Source organism: Podarcis pityusensis (assembly GCF_964106645.2).
Source record: "Podarcis pityusensis genome assembly, chromosome: W".
Classification (NCBI taxonomy): domain Eukaryota; kingdom Metazoa; phylum Chordata; class Lepidosauria; order Squamata; family Lacertidae; genus Podarcis; species Podarcis pityusensis.
Genome location: NC_138045.1, coordinates 18434788 through 18454874, shown reverse-complemented (window position 1 = coordinate 18454874; position 20087 = coordinate 18434788). Strand labels below are relative to the sequence as shown.

The 20087-nt window shown below is 45.9% G+C and overlaps 1 protein-coding gene across 4 annotated transcripts in view; it reads left to right on the top strand.

The window, feature by feature from the left end:
• Nucleotides 1–20087, top strand: part of LOC308467741 (fragile X messenger ribonucleoprotein 1-like) — a 170555-nt gene that overhangs the window by 81297 nt on the left and 69171 nt on the right. For all 4 annotated transcript variants that reach the window (XM_080989439.1, XM_080989437.1, XM_080989438.1 and 1 more), the window contains 5 exons: nt 5908–6001; nt 6097–6213; nt 7223–7393; nt 17339–17417; nt 18577–18686. In XM_080989439.1, the coding sequence (XP_080845565.1) occupies nt 5908–6001; nt 6097–6213; nt 7223–7393; nt 17339–17417; nt 18577–18686 (571 nt within the window). The remainder of the gene's footprint in view (nt 1–5907; nt 6002–6096; nt 6214–7222; nt 7394–17338; nt 17418–18576; nt 18687–20087) is intronic.

The following is a 20087-nucleotide window of genomic DNA, read 5'->3' as shown; positions in this document are numbered from 1 at the left end:
CGAGCGCTCCAATTGGAGAACAGCCTTTACCAAAGGTGTCATGGCCTTTGAAGACTTTTGAACTCAGGACGCAAGGGAGAAACATGCTAAGAGGAAGGCACGCTTGGCAAATCCACACCGTGATCAACTCCCGCCCGGAAACCAATGTCCCCACTGTGGAAGGATGTGTGGATCCATAATTGGCCTCCACAATCACTTACGGACTCATTGTTAAAACCGTGTCTATGGAAGACAATATTACTCGGCTACGAGTGATCGACAAAGAAGAAGAATGTGAACTTCCATCCCCAAAATAGGCAGGGAAGCATATCGCAGTCCTGCTGTATGCAGATCATACAGCAATTCTTTAAAGAACACCTATAGGCCTTAGAAGAGATATGAAAGTATTCACAGTATATTGTAAGGAGGGCAAATTAGAACTTAACTGTCAGAAAACTAAAATCATGACACCTGCCCAAAGGCCTAAACTTCTCTCATGGTATATTGATGGCCACAAGATTGAGCAGGTTATCTGCTTTAAATATCTGGGGGTAGTCCTCCATTCTTCCGGAAACAGAAAAGCCCATGTTGATTATTCAGCTGAGAATGCACAGAGAAGCTCAACTGCCATACTTAAATACTTTAGGACCAAAGGTGGACATTATAGACCTGCAGCCTTAAAACTGTTTAAAGCCAAGTTGGTTGCACGGTTTTTATATGGTGCCCAACTAGGCTCCTTCACTAATCTCACATTATTGGGAGTAGTACAATCTAAGTTCCTAAAATCAACTTTTAAAGTGCCAGAGTATTTCTCAAATGCTACCTTATGTCTTAAAACAGAGCAGAGGGTGTGGATGGCCATACTTAACTTCTGGCTATCTTTTTACCAATAATGATAATAATAATTATAAAAATATAATTATCTCCATAGGCAGTTGGACCGAGCCGGGTTGGGGCTGTTGATTCTCTAAGATCTGTCAGCAGCCTTTGACATAGTTGATCACGAACTTCTGGAACGCAGCCTCACCAACATGGGGATTTGTGGCACAGTCCTTCAATGGCTGTGCTCGTTCCTTTCTGGTCGGGGACAGAGGGTGGCACTGGGGGGGGGGCAGGAAGCTGTCGTCATGCTACTCCTTGGTGTATGGAGTACCACAGGGTGCAGTTCTCTCCCCAAGGCTTTTTAACATCTTTATGCACCCCCTTGCCCAGCTTTGGCTTGGGTTGCCATCAGTATGCTGATGACGCCTAACCCTATCTGTTGATGGACAGCCACCCTGACTTGGCCCCAGACACACTGATCAGATGTTTGGAAGCCGGATGAAGTTAAATCCTTTGAAGACAGAGGTCCTTTGGCTGAGTCAGGACGATATGCGGTTGGGGACCTAACTCCCATCCCTTGCGGGGGCGCAATTAGTGCCTGCGCCTTCCGTCAAGAGTTTGGGTGTAATCTTCAACACCTCCCTTTCTATGGAGGTGCAGGTTACAGCTACAACAAAGGCGGCATTTTTCATCTCCGCCAAGCTAAGCAGTTGGTCCCTTATCTCTCTCGCCCTGACCTTGCCACTGTGATCCATGCGATTGTCACCTCCAGGCTTGATAATTGTAACTTGATCTACGTGGGGGTGCCCTTGAAACTGACCCAGAAACTCCAGCGGGTGCAAAATGCTGCAGCGAGACTCCTCACGGGGGCCTTGCCGCGGGAGCACATTCATCCGGTGCTATACCAGCTGCACTAGCTCCTGGTGGAGTACAGGATCAGGTTTAAGGTGCTGGTTTTAATAATATAAAACTGGCTGGGTTTCCCCAGCCACTCTGGGCGGCTTCCAACAGAATATTAAAATACAATAATCTATTAAACATTAAAAGCTTCCCTAAACAGGGCTGCCTTCAGATGTCTTCTAAAAGTCTGGTAGTTGTTTTTCTCTTTGACATCTGGTGGGAGGGCGTTCCACAGGGTGGGTGCCACTACCGAGAAGGCCCTCTGCCTGGTTCCCTGTAACTTGGCTTCTTGCAGTGAGGGAACCGCCAGAAAGCCCTCGGCACTGGACCTCAGTGTCCAGGCAGAACGATGGGGGTGGAAACGCTCCTTCAGGTATACCAAACCGAGGCCGTTTAGGGCTTTAAAGGTCAGCACCAACACTTTGAATTGTGCTCGGAAACATACTGGGAGCCAATGTAGGTATTTCAAGACAGGTGTTATGTGGTCTCGGCGGCCGCCCTCAGTCACCAGTCTAGCTGCCGCATTATGGATTAGTTGTAGTTTCTGGGTCACCTTCAAAGGTAGCCCCATGTAGAGTGCATTGCAGTAGTCCAAGCGAGAGATAACTAGAGCATGCACCACTCTGGCGAGACAGTCTGCGGGCAGGTAGGGTCTCAGCCTTCGTACCAGATGGAGCTGATAAACAGCTGCCCTGGACACAGAATTAACCTGCGCCTCCATGGACAGCTGTGAGTCCAAAATGACTCCCAGGCTGCGCACCTGGTCCTTCAGGGGCACAGTTACCCCATTCAGGACCAGGGAGTCCCCCACACCTGCCCGCCCCCTGTCCCCCCAAAACAGTACTTCTGTTTTGTCAGGATTCAACCTCAATCTGTTAGCCGCCATCCATCCTCCAACCGCCTCCAGACACTCACACAGGACCGTCACCGCCTTCACTGGTTCTGATTTGAAAGAGAGGTAGAGCTGGGTATTATCCGCATACTGATGAACACCCAGCCCAAACCCCCTGATGATCTCTCCCAGTGGCTGCATGTAGATGTTGAAAAGCATGGGGGAGAGGACAGAACCCTGAGGCACCCCACAAATGAGAGCCCAGGGGTCTGAGCACTCATCCCCCACCACCACTTTCTGAAAACGGCCCCAGAGGAAGGAGCGGAACCACTGTATAACAGTGCCCCCAGCTCCCAGCCCGTCTAGACTGTGCAGAAGGATGTTATGATCGATGGTGTCAAAAGCTGCTGAGAGATCCAGCAGAACTAGGAAACAGCTCTCACCTTTGTCCCTACCCCGCCGGAGATCATTGACCAGTGCGACCAAGGCAGTTTCAGTCCCATGATGAGGCATGAATCCCAACTGGAAGGGATCCAAATGGCCCGCTACTTCCAGGCGTTCCTGGAGTTGTTCAGTAACCACTCTCTCAATCACCTTGCCCAAGAATGGAAGATTTGAGACTGGGCGATAGTTGGCCATATTGGCCGCATCTAAAGATGTTTTTTTAAGAAGCGGTTTAATGACCACCTCTTTCAGCGCGTCTGGGAAGGCTCCCTCACAGAGAGAAGCGTTTAAAACCCCGCGAAGCCCATTGCCCAGCCCTTCCCAGCTAGTTTTTATAAGCCAGGATGGGCAAGGATCAAGAAAACAGGTGGTTGGTTTCACTCGTCGAAGCAGCCTGTCCACATCCTCGGAGGTAACAGATTGGAATTGATCCCACACAACTTTAATAGAGAGGACTCGAGCACTCTACAGCCCCAGCCCTGCTCCCACAGTGGAGTCTATCTCTTCCTGAATCTGAGCGACTTTATCTGCAAAAAACTTTGCAAAATCATTGCAGGAGATCATGTGGCCCGTACTGGGCCCCAATGTAGCAGGTGGTTCCGCTAAATTGCGAACCACCTGAAAGAGTCTCCTGCTGCTGTTTTCTGCAGATGCAATAGAGGCAGTGAGAAAAGTCTTCTTCGCCATCACTACCACCACTTGGTAGGCTCAACACTGAGCTCTAACCCATGTCCGGTCAGCTTTAGAATGAGTTATCGGCCACCGGCGCTCTAGCCGTCTCAGCGATTGTTTCATTGCCCTCAGATCCATGGAAAACCATGGGGCTGTCCGGGCACCATGCAATCGGAGAGGGCGCTTCGGAGCCAAACAGTCAATATCCCTGGTTAGCTCCACATTCCAATGGGCCACCAGGGAATCAGCTGAAAGGCCATCAACATGGGATAAAGCATCCCCTTCCACTCTCTGGAAACCATTTGGATCCATTAAATGGCGGGGGCGGACCATCTGAATCGGTCCCACCTCCCTGCAGAGGGGAAAGGTCGCGGAGAAGTCCAGTTGCTCCCTTAAGGTCTGCAAATAATAACACTCTGAAGATCCCAGGCCCCAGGGAGATTAGACTGACCTCGACCAGAGCCAGGGCCTTTTCGGCCGTGGCCCCGGTCTGGTGGAATGCTCTCTCACAAGAGACCAGGGCCTTGCGGGACTTGACATCTTTACGCAGGGCCTGCAAGACAGAGCTTTTCCGCCAGGCCTTTGGTTAGGGTTCAGTCTGGTTCTTTTCTGTAGAAGAACAAGCATTAAAGAGGTCCTAGCCTGCTCACAGGTCCTTTATAAAACCAGTGGTAACATTTGTCCTGGAGAATATTAACCACTCTCAATTTTACCTGTGGACTGCCATCTGCCCAGATTTTAATTTGCTCTGAACTAATTTTAAGATGTATTTTAATTAATTGGTTGCTTGTTTTATGTTCTTTGTATACTGTGTTAGTTTTATGATGTTAGCCACCCTTAGCCTGGCTCCGGCCGGGGAATGCGGGGTACAATTTCTTTCTTTCTTTCTTTCTTTCTTTCTTTCTTTCTTTCTTTCTTTCTTTCCTTCTTTCCTTCTTTCCTTCTTTCCTTCCTGCCCTTTTGACTGGGTTTCCCCAACCATTTATACCCCATATGGCCTTGTTCCCCTAATTATAAAGGATGACTTTCCAACAACATGGAAGAGAACTCTAGGTCTTAGCCTGCAGCTTTTACTTGGCATGGGCTATGAACAGGCCAAAGAAACCATTAAACAGTGTGTGGTTGATACAGAACATCAGTCAGATCTAGCCAGGTCCCCAAATTTTATTATCAGTGAAACCAGTAGGTACCTCACCTCTCCAATGGCATATTTAACCAATCTTGAAATACCAAAACAGCAAAGAGCTTTCACTCTGTCTCTTTGCCAGGCTCTCCCTTCAGCCATCCAGGAATATTGTTTTAGGAAGACACCTTATGAGGAGAGAAAGTGCCCCTGTGGCTCTGGGCACATAGAAACAACTGAACATGGGCTTTTTCCATTGCCAGTATTATACTAATATACATGCCAGGTTTATTCTGCCAATAATACACAAATTTCCAGGACACACAGGGCAATTCTATATCTCCTTACTGCTCCAAGATATAAACCCGGATATAACATACATAGTTGCCAGATATTGTGCGGCTATACGCCGGAGGATGGTATGTGCCACATGATTTATGTGCTTTTATGTGTTTTTATCTTATGCTGGTCTATCGTAATTAAGAGAATGAGTATGTCTATCCCCTACTTCTACAGTTGCCCTATTGCCTATTTAGCATGCTTTATTTATGTATGTAGATGCTCTTACCTTATGCTAGTCTATGGCCATAATAAATTCTTCTTCGTTATTTTACCAGTAGCAGACACTTGATATAATGCAAATTGGTTTAAAAATATGTTGCAGCTGAGCTAGTTCCTGCAAGTCCTGACAGACATTGTGGACAGCAACATGACATTTAATTAAAATATTTTATTTATGGCAATACTGTATATTCATGAATATGAACAGTTAATATGTCAAATTGTGTTTGCCACTATTTAATTGCCTATGCATACATGGACTAGTTTAACCTAACTAGTTAAATCCAAAGAGAAATATTTAAGTATAAGTCATACCTAATGGTGAAGGCTTGTGAATTATTTCAGTGTTGGTCACTTTTAAAGATGTCACATTGCAGACATGACTTTGAGCTTTTTTTGCTAGACTATGGCATTTCATTGTTGAAAAGTACACCAGAGCTCTTCTCTTTCCTCGCCCTGTGGTGCATTGCATACTAAATAATACTTGTTTTCATTGCAGTTCTATGACTGCTTTACAACAATATGGTTTCATTAAATAAACAGTTCTGAATTTTTTAAGTACTTTGTGTTTTAGGTGCGCTAAGGAATCTACGCACAAGGACTTCAAGAAGGCAGTTGGGGCGTTCTCAGTAACATATGATTCTGAAGCCCATCAACTTATAATTTTGGTAAGTTTTTCTGCTGTTGAGATGTACTCAAACTGTCTTACATTGAATGTGATACTGATCAGAGATCTATTCTCTCCCCCCCCCCCATTCTTTAGTCTATCAATGAGGTAACAATGAAACGTGCAAATATGCTCATTGATATTCACTTTCGAAGTCTTCGCACCAAGTTATCACTGATAATGAGAAATGAAGAAGCAAGCAAACAATTAGAGGTACTGTATCAGTTTGTATCTGAAAAACTATTATAAAACTCCACTAATGTATTTTTTGTACTAGTCATCTCTGTGGAGTCTCTTTTTTGGTGGGTTCTATGTAGAAATGGAAAAATAAGAATTTAACAAAGAAATGATCCATAGTAAAAATACTGAGAGAATGATGCTGAAAACAGTTCAGGCATATTATTCATTTTAGCTTATTAGCCCACTCTGTCCCAAAGAGGTAGATAATGCTTTCATATTTAATTCAGTGCTAGCAATAGCCCTTGAGATAGGTTACTGTAGTTTCCATTTAACCTACTGGAAATTGAAGTTGGCTCACTTGTCCAAGAATAACCATTGAGTCCATATACCGTATTTTTCGCCCTATAGGGCGCACTGGCTCATAGGGTGCACCTAGTTTTTTGGGGGGGAAATAAATAAATAAATAAATATCCCCCCCCCAGCCGCGGGGCTGGGGTGGGGGAAGCCCGAGCTTCCCCTGACCCCAGCCCCCAGAACAGGCTGCTATCCGCAAGCCTTGCGAGCCCGCGGGAGTTCCCGCCGGGCTCGCAAGGCTTGCGGACATCTGCCCGTAGCCCAGGGCGCGCTCCGGAGCGCGCCCCGTGCTTCGGGCTGCAGCCTGCTGCCCGCAAGACTTGCAAGCCTGGCGGGAACTCCCACGGGCTCGCAAGGCTTGCGGATAGCTTCCTGAAGCCTGGAGAGCGAGAGGGGTTGGTGCGCACCGACCCCTCTCGCTCTCCAGGTTTCAGCGAAAGCCTGCATTCGCCCCATAGGACGCACACACATTTCCCCTTCATTTTTGGAGGGGAAAAAGTGCGTCCTATAGGGCGAAAAATACGGTAATTTGAACGCAACTTAACATTTGAAATGGTGAATACCCTAAAATGCTAGCCAATTACATGCACATTACTGCTTTGCTACTTTAAGTGATTTTATTTGGTACTTTTTAAGGGGTTCTCAGTGAGTGAATTTCAGTTCTAACCAAGAATGCATCTTTCTACAGAGTTCAAGGCAGCTTGCTTCACGATTTCATGAGCAGTTCATTGTATGTGAAGATCTAATGGGTCTGGCCATTGGCACTCATGGTGCTAATATTCAGCAAGCCAGAAAAGTACCGGGTGTGACAGCTATAGATCTTGATGAAGACACTTGTACATTCCATATTTATGGGGAGGTGAGGTTCATCTGTTTTTTGTGAAACTGATTCTAGGACACTGCAACCCTTTAACAGCCCCCCCACACAGTATTGCACATATACATAAATCAAAATGCACAAACTTAAACAAAAAAAGAAAATACAAAAACTTAAGTAGAGAGAGCAAAAAAGAAAGGAGTAAAAGGAGAAACACCAGAAAGGAAGAATTTATATCTTAGATGTTAGATTTATATCTTCTTATATCTGTCAGCTTTGCGAGTTCCAAGTACTCGCACAGTTTGCACAACCATTCTTCTTTGGTGGGTATATGATCTTGTTTCCATGCTGCTTCCATGCTCCATGCTGCTGACGTTGCATAAAGAAATAGTCTTGTTTTCACTTTAGGGATATTGTTTGTCAAAATTCCCAAAAGAAATTCTTCTAGTTTTTTGTTGAATGTAATTTTTAATAACTTCTTCATCTCCTCATAGGTTGTGTCCCAGAACTTTCACATCTCTGGGCACGCCCACCACATATGGTAAAAGGTTCCTACTTGATTTTTGCACCTCCAACACTTGTTGTTATGAGTTTTATTAATTTTTGCCAGCTTTCCAGGGGTCCAATACCACCTGTATTGCATTTTCATGAGATTTTCTCTTATTAAGTAACAAGCCGTAAATTTTATATTCTTTGTCCATAGTTCTTTCCATTTATGCAATTCAATTGTGTGGCCTAGATCTTGTTCCCATTTTATCATAACGTCTTTGATTTCTTCATCTTTTAACTGCCAATTTAACAGTAACTTACACATTTTGGATAAAGTCTTTTGATTATTATATAGGATTTCTTTCTCCAGGTTCAATATTTCATTATCAAAACCCTTCCATCTTTTATCTTTTTCAAAGACCGCTTTTAATTTACAATACTCTAATCAAGTTAATCCCATCTTTTTTATTTCTTCAAAGTTCTTTAATTTTTGGGTAATTACTTATTTCCTCTACCAAATCCCTATAAATTGGCCAATCATTGCTCATATTCTTCCTATGGGCTGCTATCGATTCAATGGGTGAGAGCTACCAAGGTGTTCTTGTAACCATTAAAGGTTTATTTCTCTCCCAGACATTATACAATGCTTTCCTTACAATGTGATTTATGAATCCCCTATGTGATTTCATTTTATCGTATCCTAAGTACCCGTGTCAGCCGAAAGCATTGTCCCAACCCTCTAAACCCAATATCAGTGTTTTTTTAGCAATATCCAATCCTTTATCCAGGTCCAGCATGACGCGCAGCGTAAATTAATAATGCAGAGTTTTAAAGAATAAAAGCTTTACTGAATTAAAATAAACTTCTTCATAAACAACATGGTTCCAAACAGTTTGGCTGAGATTATATACTGACTCTGCTTACAACTGAAGCAGACAGACTCTCACTGACATCTTACAGAGAGCACAAAGTGAAACTGGCTGCCAATTCACATGTCAGAGTGACTCAACAGTTAGCAGTTAGGCCTGAATAACTTTAGTAGGCCCAAATGATTGTGCAGTCCCAGCACTTCCCAGCCTGCTTTGCTGCTTCTGCTCTCATGTGTCTTTGTCACATGACACAGCATGCTGCTTCAAAATATAATCTGAGATCTGGGACTGCAAATCCCCCTCTCTCCTTAACCTCTGTTAACAATTTGAATTTTATGCATGGTTTTTTTCCTTGCCAAATAAATTTAGCAAAGTCTTTTTGCCTGTCCTTAAAACATTTTATCTCACTGATTATGGGTAGTGTTTGGAATAGGAAAAGCATCTTGGGGAGTACCATCATTTTGATGATAGATACAATATTCTTCCCCACAGGGACAGATTTAGTTTTCCCCTAGTCTCTAGTTTTTTTTTATTTCTTTCCATCCCCCCCCCCCCCGCATAATTATCTTTATACAGATTTATGTTCTTATTATTAATCCAGACGCCCTGGTAATTTGCTTTGCTAGTTATTTTAAGTCCCGTTGCTTTTTCTAATTCATCTTGTTCTTCCTTACATATGTTTTTCGTTAAAAGCTTGGATTTATCTCTGTTAATTTAAACCCTGAGACTTCCCCATATTTTTCCATTTTTAAAAGGGTTTCTTGTATACTTTCCATAGGGTTTTCAGTAGTAATAATCATGTCATCAGCAAAGGCTTTGACTTTGTTGTACCGAGTTCCTAAATTTATACTTGTAATCTTTGGGTCCTTCCTTATTGCTACTAAAAGTGTCTCTAAGATGGTGATAAATAGGAGTGGGGAGAGGGGGCAACCTTGTCTTGTCCCTCTTTCAATATTAAATTCTTCAGTAATCTTGTTATTTATAATCAATTTTGCTTTCTGATTGGCATAGATAGCCTTAATTCCATTTGTTATTTTATTTCCAATACCCATTCATTTGATAGTTTTCACTAGGAAGTCCCAAGAAACCCTATTGAAGGCCTTTTCTGCATCCACCAGTTGCAGCAAAAAGTTACCTTTTTGCTAGGTTTCATTTCTACATATTCCAAGAGGTCAATTATTATTATCCTTGAATTTTTTTTTATGTGTCTGCCCAGCAAAAATCCGGCCTGATCACTATTAATTATTCTATTCAAAAAAAGTTTTAATCTATTTGCTAGTACTCCAGTAAATATTTTATAATCTGTATTTAATAGTGATATTGGCCTATAATTTTTGATATTTTCCAAGTCTGATCCCTGCTTAGGTATAAACGTTATTAAGGCCTCCTTCCATGAACATGGAATTTTTCTTTCCTCAAATATATTGTTCATAACTGTCAGGGAACTGACATCGGAGCCAGAGGCGGAGGCTAGGCTCTCAAGCGATGCTGGAGAAGGGCCCAGCAGGGGGACAGGCGGCTCACCAGTTGGGGAAGGAAATCAGCGTAACACCAGGAATAAAGGGGGGCAGATGGGGGAATCGGCGAGGGGGCTCCAGGACTCCTCGCCGGAGATCAGCGAGGAGAGCACGGGTCCTCCGCTACCCACGCCCTCCCTGCGCAGAAGACTTCCGCGCAGGGAGAGTAGGAGGAGACTTGGAGTCAAACAACTTTTATGCTGGAAAAGGTTTAAGAAACGCCCACTGACAGATTCTGCTAGCGACTGAACAGCCACGAAGTGTAGGGCTGTCCAGTCAGAAAAGGTTTAACAAGGCAACCTAGCCAGGAGTGGCACCAACTTGCGCACGAGCAACCCCTACATTTACGACAGCAATCCATCAGTCCTTGACGTTGCTTGTGCGCAGTGACAGGCAGGCAGCAGAATGAGCCAAACCGGAGAAGCCGGCGCCACGGAGGGAGCAGCTGGAGTGCAAAATCTGGTGGAGAGGAACCGAGATTTGGAACAGCATGTGGCTCTTCTCACGGCGCGGTTGGAAGAAAGGCGGGCTCACGATGCACAGGTCAGACCCACCCCCGTAGCAAGGAAGGTACCGGGACTGGTACACAAGTTTGGGGGGAAGCCCCAGGACTACAACGCGTTCCGAACGGAAATAGAATACGCTTTGGAACTGCAGCATAAGGATTTTGCGGACGATGGGGAGAGGGTGGCCTACATTGTCGGACATCTGCAGGATGGGGCCAGAGAATGGATCAGGCCCCTAATGGCAACGCAAAATGCCTCCTTGAAAGACCTGAGGAAATTCTTCCAGGCGATGGATGCGATGTATTCCAGTGATGTGCAGCAAAGTGTGACTCGGCGGGAACTGATGGGTTGTAAACAGGGGAACCAGTCAGTTAGAGACTACTGGTCGCGCTTTGCCATGTTAGTCCACCGGCTCGGGTGGGAATTGGACTCGGAACCCATTCAGATGTTGTTTGAGGAGGGGTTGTCCCCAACGGTGAAGGACGAGCTTTCCCGCGCGCCCCGCTGTGCTTGCGATTGGCGTAAGACAGGAAGCGCGGGCTCAGGAGAAGCGCGAAGGGAGAGGGGAACGTTGCCATGACTACCGCATTCCTGAAATACCGAGGCAGCCTTCCCCGCCGGCGGAGCCCATGGAAATAGATGGCGCGCGCGCGCGCAGGAGGTTTCAAACTCCAGTGAAAGTCGCAAAAGGGAGGGAAAGGATTGGAAAACTAATAAGAAGTGTTTCCTCTGCCAGCGGCCAGGACATTTTGCCAGGGTCTGCCCTCAAAGAAAGGCCTGGCAAGGAATGGTGGGAGCTGCTGGAGGTGAGGAGGAGGGGGAAAAGGGGCAGGAACAGGGAAACGCCAACGCTTGGCTGCCACTCAGCGGGCACAGCAGCCAGGCCAGCAACCAATAGAAGTGCCCCAGCCAGACCCCCCCAGGGCGGCCATAGCCATAGAAGTGGTGCTAGAACTCCCGAATGGGCACCCAGTCAAGGTGAAGGGGCTGTTGGATTCAGGCAGTTCCTGCAATTTCTTCAGCAAGGACTTCGCCCTAGAGCACCAGCTCCACCTGCTGCCCCTGGATTTTCCCTTGCAAGTGACCACCATTGATGGCAGGGAGCTTCTGGGAGGGGAAGTGACGCACCAGACCCCACCAATGAGAATGAGGGTTTCCAAGCACACGGAGACCATTGCCTTTCACGTAGCCACACTGGCGGGACCCCCAATAATATTAGGGATGAGCTGGCTGGCACTACATGATCCAGTAGTGGCATGGCATCAGCGGACGGTCACCTTTGGGTCAGCCTACTGCTTGGAACACTGTCTAAGGGGGGAAACCCCAAGGATGACCGTGGCCAGGGTGGCTGGGATAGCTGTGGAGCCGAAAGGGGAGGTGCCACCACAATATGCTGACCTGCAGGAGGTCTTCAGCGGGAAGGAGGCGGATAGACTACCCCCACATAGGCCCTTTGACTGCCAAATCAACTTGCTCCCTGGGGCGCAGCTGCCGGTGGGTAAACTGTATGCCATGTCGGACAGGGAGATGAAGGAGTTGCGGGAATTTATTGACAAGAACCTGAAAAGAGGTTTCATAAGAGAATCAAAGGCGGTGGGGGGCAGTCCGGTGTTCTTTGTGGACAAAAAAGATACTAATCAACCCAGGCTCGTTGTGGACTTCAGGGCCGTCAATTTGGTGTCAGAACCCGTGACCTTCCCAATGCCCAGGATTGACGACATTTTAACACGGGTGAGGCAGGGAAAATTTTTTACCAAGCTAGACCTCAGGGGAGCATACAACTTGATTAGGATGAGGGAGGGGGACGAATGGAAGACCACAATGTTCACACCCCTGGGGGCCTTTGAGTACTTAGTTATGCCATTTGGATTACAGTCGGGCTCCGCCTGTTTTCAAGCTTTCATGCATCACGTGTTGGGGTCCCTGCTGTACAAGAACTGCGTAGCCTTCTTGGACGACGTCTTAATCTATTCGGACAATGAGAAGCAACATGTCAGCGACGTCAGGGAAGTGCTAAAGCGACTGCAGAAGCACCAGTTGTGGGTCAAGCTGGAAAAATGTCAGTTTCATGCCAGAGAAGTCGAGTTTCTGGGGTACAAGTTGTCAGACAAAGGCCTAGCTATGGACCCAAGCAAGGTGCAAGCGGTGCTGGAATGGAAGGCCCCCAAAACCCGGAAGGACGTGCAGAGGTTCCTAGGGTTCAGCAACTTCTACAGGAAGTTCATCAAGAACTTCGCCCACTTGACAGCACCCATCACGGATTGTCTGAGTAGCAAAAACAAGTTTGTCTGGACAGAAAGTGCCCAGCAATCCTTTGAAAGACTGAAGAAGGCGTTCGCTTCGGAAGAGCAGCTCCTGCACGTTGATCTGGAGAAACCCATGAGGCTAGAGACCGATGCGTCTGACAGAGCCATTGGGGCGGTTATTTTGCAGCCAGGGAGGAGCAAGCAGGAATGGAAGCCGTGTGCCTTTTTCTCGAGGAAGCTGAGCAAGTCGGAGCAAAACTATACGGTGTACGACCGCGAACTGCTTGCGATCTATGCGGCGTTTCGCCGATGGAGACATCTGCTGATAGGGGCACGGCACAAGATCCAGGTTTGTACTGATCACAAGAACTTGGAGTACTGGAGGACCGCACGAGTACTCAACCAGAGACAGATTCGATGGGCACAGGTGTTCTCCAAGTTTTCCTTCGAGATCCGATACGTGCCAGGAGAGGAAAACGTAAGAGCAGATGCTCTCTCCCGGAAGCCGGAGTACATGGAAGGAGAGGGACCGCCGGAGATACGACACGTGATCCCCGAGGACCGATGGGTGTGTGGGGAACCTTGGTTGGGAAACGAGAACTGGCCGGGCTTACTAGAAACGACGTGTTCGCTCAAACTAAAATCCGGGAACTCCAAGATGGAAGAGAAAACCAAGGGGGTTTTGAGGAAAAGGAAGGGGTGCTGTACTATAAGGGGGCACTGTATGTCCCGGGGGAGACCCTGAGGGGAAAGGTACTCAAACAACTCCACGACAACCCCACAGCTGGGCACTTTGGACAGCACAAAACCATGATGTTTGTCACCAGGCAGTTCTGGTGGCCAAGGGTGAGGGAGGATGTACGGGAATATGTACGGGGGTGCGACCACTGCCAAAGGGCAAAGGGGGAGATGGCTGCCCCCGCAGGATTACTGGAACCCTTACCCACGCCGGGAAGACCCTGGGAGGTGGTGTCCATTGATTTTATGACCGATTTGCCCAAGTCCTGGGGGAAGACAGCAGTCATGGTAGTAGTCGATCTATTGACAAAGATGTGCCATTTCATAGCTTGTTCACATGCGGTGACCGCAGAGGAGACAGCCAAGTTGTTTGTGGATCACATCTTCAGGTTGCATGGGGCTCCCTCGAGGGTAATTTCGGATCGCGGGAAACAATTTACTTCCCGGTTCTGGAGGAAGCTCATGAGCTTGCTGCAGGTAGAGGTGAGCTTCTCGACGGTGAGACATCCGGAAACCAACGGGCAAGCAGAAAGAGCGAACAGTATACTCCAGCAATACCTATGCTGCTACGTCAGCGAGAGGCAGAACGATTGGGTGGAGAAACTAGCGCTGGCTGAATTTGCGTACAATAACGCTGAACATGTGTCCACGGGAATGAGCCCGTTCATGGCCAGTTATGGGTGTCACCCCAGGGCCTTCCCGGGGAGTGGGGAGGAAGGGTGGAGCGTACCGGCGGCAGAGCAGTTTGTGGAAGAAATGGAGGCCCTGCCCCAGCAACTTAAGATGAACTTAGAACGGGCCAAGGAAATTTACAAGAGGCAGGCAGACAAGCACCGCAGGGAAGGGGAGACCATACGGGTGGGGGACCGGGTGTGGTTGTCAACCCACGGGTTACCCTTTAAAGGGGGGGTGCAAGAAGTTGCAGCCAAGGCGGCTGGGGCCGTTTGAGGTAACACAGCAGGTGAACCCCGTGGCATTCATGCTCAAGTTGCCTGACAGCATGAAAATACACCCGGTGTTCCATAGGTCCCTACTCTCACCGTACAGGGAGGGGCGGGGAGTCCCGGGGCGGGAAGGCGAAGTCACCACACACCCGCAGATAGAGGAGAGGAAACACCACAACCGGGCCACGGAAATACTCGATTCAAGGTGGCGAGGGCGCCAGGTGGAGTACCTGGTAGCTTGGGAGGGAGAACATGGGTCGGAAAACACATGGGTTCCCGCGGAGGCAATCAATGATGGGTATCTTGTGGAGGAATTCCACAGCCTGTTCCCGGACAAACCCAAACCACTAGCGAGATTCTGGGAGGAGCAATTTGGAACCACAGACGATGAGGAGGATTTTGTGGGTTTTCCTGCCTCCGAAGAGGAGGGAGGAGAGGCTTTGGAGGAAGAAGAGTCAGACTGGGAGGCCCACCCCGCGGGGAGAGATTGGAGCGGGTGGGAAGCGGGTTTTGAATCCTCAGAGGATGGCGACAGCTCCTTCCGGGGATTCCCCGCATCGTCGGCCGAGGAAAGGGACAAAGTTGGATCAAAAGGTCGGGCCGGGGGTGAAGGAGGTCCTGGGGGGGAGGTGGATGTCAGGGAACTGACATCGGAGCCAGAGGCAGAGGCTAGGCTCTCAAGCGATGCTGGAGAAGGGCCCAGCAGGGGGAGAGGCGGCTCACCAGCTGGGGAAGGAAATCAGCGTAACACCAGGGATAAAGGGGGGCAGATGGGGGAATCGGCGAGGGTGTTCCAGGACTCCTCGCCGGAGATCAGCGAGGAGAGCACGGGCCCTTCGCTACCCACGCCCTCCCTGCGCAGAAGACTTCCGCGCAGGGAGAGTAGGAGGAGACGTGGAGTCAAACAACTTTTATGCTGAAAAAGGTTTAAGAAACACCCACTGACGGATTCTGCTAGCGACTGAACAGCCACGAAGTGTAGGGCTGTCCAGACAGAAAAGGTTTAACAAGGCAACCTAGCCAGGAGTGGCACCAACTTGTGCACGAGCAACCCCTACATTTACGACAATAACCCTTTTCAATTTTGGGTGAATTACCTCCTCTAATTTTTTGTAGTAATTTATTGTAATCCCATTTGGGCCTGGTGATTTGCCAATCTTCATTTTCCTTATAACTTGTGCAATTTCCTCTGCTTCTATACTAGAATTTAAATAATCATATTCTTCTTTTTCAATTACTGGTAATTGTTTTTTTAACAAATATTCCTTTATTTTGTTATCGTCTTTTTGTTCCAATTCAATCAATTTTTTAATAAAATTTTTGCTTTTATTTTTTTGGGGTCAGTTATTTCTTCACCTTGGTCTGAGTTTTTATTTATAATTCTTTTTGTATTTTTTCCCCCCTTGTCAACCAGGCCAGCATCTTGCTGCGCTTATTAGCTGATTCGAAATACCTTTGTCTCAGCCATTTAATTTTATTTTCCACCTCCTTATTTAATAAATTAAATATATGAGATTGTAGTATCTTTATATTTTGAATTATTTCCCCGTTTTTGGGGTTTTTAATCAATTCTTTTTCATTATTTCTTATCTGTCTGGTTATTTCTTGAATATTTTTGTCTTTTTTATTTTTTATCCTAGACATTTGTTGTATCCCAAAGCCCCTCATGTAAGATTTACTTGCATCCCAAATTACATTCATGTCTGCGTTTTGTTTTTCGTTTATTTCAAAGAATTCTGCCAACGTTTCTTTTGCTCTTGCCACTAATTGTTCATCTCTCCATATCTCATCATTCAGCCTCCATCTTCCCCTTGTTTGTTTTTTAGTTTTCATATGAATTATTACCGGATTATGGTCTGAGATTGTTCTGCTCAGGATTTCTGCCTTTTCCAAATTAAGAGTCAACCCTTTCGAAATCCAAATTGTGTCTATCCTCCCCCCCCCCCCCGATATTTTAGCTTCAGAGAAATGTGTAATATCCTTCTCATTGGGATGCTTCGTTTTCCAAGTATCATATAGGTTAAAATTTTCTATCATTTTAATTGTATTTCCTATACCAGTGGTTTGCAACCAGTGACCAAGGCACCCTGGGGTGCCTTGAATGATGGTCAGGGGTGCCGTGGGCAATACTGGCCTCTGCCCTTCTTTCCTTCCCTCCCTCCTCTGATGACCTCTCACGTCTCTGCCTCCCAAAGGCTTGCACAGCTGTTTGTTGCAGCAGCCCTGGCTACAAGTTCAGCAGGTGAATAGTGTCTCTGGGGCTGGCCAGGGGGTGCTGGTTGCCAGGAGCTGAAGTGGCCTCTAAGTAAGCAAGCAAGAGGGAGAAGGAGCTCAGCCAGCCAGCCAGTCCGTCATTCCTTGCTGTTGGAAATGGATAGACAAGTCCCAGGCCCCTGTGAGGCAGTGTGAGGAGGCACCTCTCTCTGGAGTGGGGGCAACTCAGAGACCAGGGGCGGCAGCAGCAGCTGCCTGGAGGACTCGCAAGGAGAGGGGAGAGGGAAGGAGGCTGAGGGAACACTCCACAAGGGAGGGTGTTCAAAAAAGGGTGAGAGGCTGCCAGCTGTGCAGGCAAGGGTTGACATAAGTGGGCTCCTGAGCCCCATAGGGGTGCCACAGAAAGAATGTAGTTTGTCAAGGGACCCATGGACTCAAAAAGGTTGAAAATCTCTGTCCTATAGGATCAAGATGCAGTGAAGAAGGCAAGAAGTTATCTTGAATTTGCTGAAGATATCATCCAAGTCCCCAGAAACCTAGTAGGTATGTCAATTTGGGCTGTGATTTCAAAGTCAAATCAGTGATTTGTTTTCTTAGAACGATCAGAGAACTATTTGAAAGCATGACTATTTTATTATTTAAGTTTCAGTTGTGATACATGTGTTAAGGTTTCAGATAAAATCCTAACAATGTGAACTATTTAAAGTCCATGCTTATCATCTTAGAACCAAATGGTGACCATTTATCAAACAGATTTACGTTAAAATATGCCTTTTAATATAAAAACTGTGAGGGAATTCACTTGGCTTCTGGATTAGATATTATGAATGACATAGGAAGTAATACATTTTATGTTATTCTGCTCCCAAAGCTCTGCAGTGTGTTCAATTCTTGAAATATAAATACTTGACTTTGCTAACTAAAGAGCATAATATTTACTTTACATCTTATTGAGAGATTCTATATTGTCCACTGAATAAATCCTTGCTTATCCAATGTTGTGCACATTAAAATCTGGAAGACTTGCCTTTGTTTAATTGAAGTAAGTGTTAACATGTATTGTAGTTTGTCTCCAGTTATGTAATTAATTTATTAAAATATTCATACACTGCTATATCCTGAAAGCCAAGCAGTTTTCAGCATACCTATATATAATAAAAGCACATTAAAATTTTGAGGCCATCAGTTACTGTTATGGAAAGATGTATTCTTAATTACCTTCTTGTACAGAGTCAAACAGAGATCTGCCTCTTGTATTTAACCAGAAGTTTTAGGTAGTGCTCCTAGGTTGTATAAAGACTCCAGCTATAGTAACTGAGTAGCATGCTTGCTTGTTCAGGGATATGTGACTGAAATTACTGTTATTAAAATGGTCCTTTTTTCTTGATGTAAATCATGATCTTAAATATATTGCCTGATTTGAATTAAGACGAATAGACATTGCTGTAAAGAAGCATAAGTGTGATGATTAGTGAAGCGCTGTGTGTGTGCGCGCGTGTGTGTGTGCGTGATTATCAATCACAGGCAAGCTTCTAAGTGCCCTCAACCAAATTCACTTACAAGCCCCCTGGAAGGGTGTGCAAAGCTACTGCATCAACACATGGCTGAAACTTTCAAATGGTTGATGAAATATGTTCTGTGCTGATACTTTTACTAACCTGATCAAACCCCTAAATTCTAGATGTTCTGTATGTCTTAATAGGAAAAGTTATAGGGAAAAACGGAAAACTCATTCAAGAGATCGTGGATAAATCAGGTGTTGTAAGAGTCAGAATTGAGGCTGAGAATGATAAAAATCTTCCAGAAGAAGAGGTATGTGAAATAAACAGGACTTGGTTTGTATGCTGTTTTAGATTCAACAAGGAAGCACTGTGCATTTCTGTTATAAAACCTCTACTTACTGGTTCTAAGTACTTGTCATGAGTTTTAGTGTAACGCTGGCCAATTACATGCATACAAGTTACAAGAAAAGAGATTTTGACTAAACATTTGAAAGAACTTTTGGAAGTTAAGAGCTGTTTGACAGTGGAATGGACTCCTTTAAAAGGTGGTTTTAAAGCAGAGGTTGGAAGGCCATCTTTCATTTATGATCTAGTTGAGATTCCTGCCTTGCAGGGGGTTGGACTAGATGACCCTCAGGGTCTCTTCCAACTTTACAATTCTGTGATTCCATGGCTACTGAATTTATTTGGTACAGTGGTACCTCGGGTTAAGAACTTAATTCGTTCTGGAGGTCTGTTCTTAACCTGAAACTGTTCTTAACCTGAGGTACCACTTTAGCTAATGGGGCCTCCTGCTGCTGCTGTGCCGCCGCTGCATGATTTCTGTTCTCATCCTCAAGCAAAGTTCTTAACCCGAGGTAATATTTCTGGGTTAGTGGAGTCTGTAACCTGAAGCGTATGTAACCCGAAGCGTATGTAACCCGAGGTACCACTGTACTATCAACTACATGTATAACTGAGCACTTATGGGCCTATTTTTGGATCAGTCCTACACAACGTGTAACCCACCGTGACTGCTTGTGTGAAGCTTGTTTGACAAGCACCAGGAGCTCAGTCATCTGGTTGTAGTTTGGGTAGGGTTGCAGGGGTTAGCTAAGTGTATCACAAGTAGGTTCAGACTTCACTGAATTGAATATGGCTCACCATTTACATTGGTAGCATGGGTGCAATCCAGAATCTCATGGTTGCCTTGTGTTTCAATTAAAAGGAAATTCACAGTTCAAGTAAAAGTACTTGTGTAGTGATAATTTCTCTGAACCCCCTTTTTTTCTTTAGATTTCCTTTATCGTTATTTTTGTTTTACAGTTCTTTCTTTGTCCCCACGTGTTTCCCCCCACAAAAAAACCCTTTCCCTTACTCTTTACGTTTGGTTGTTCTGCTTATTTACCACCCTTCTTTTATTCCTTAGTTGTTTACTTAATCAATAAATTTTCCAGAGCCGGTGTCATTGCCACAGTGCCAATGTCCATTCCTGCCTTCAGGTGCAGTGGCCCTCTTTCAGTGAGATCCTTTTCTTAGCCTAGTGGCCACCACCATTTTTCTGGGGTTACAACTGTATTTATTTGTTTTGTTTTGGTGTGTGTGTTACTTATGTGACTCGTGGTGTGGCATTTGCATTCTCCTGCCCTGATTTAAAAACGACTTGGCCACCTCCTCCCGGTTCGCTGTTTTTAGACCATCGTTCCTATTCCATCCCTGCCTGAGTATGGCA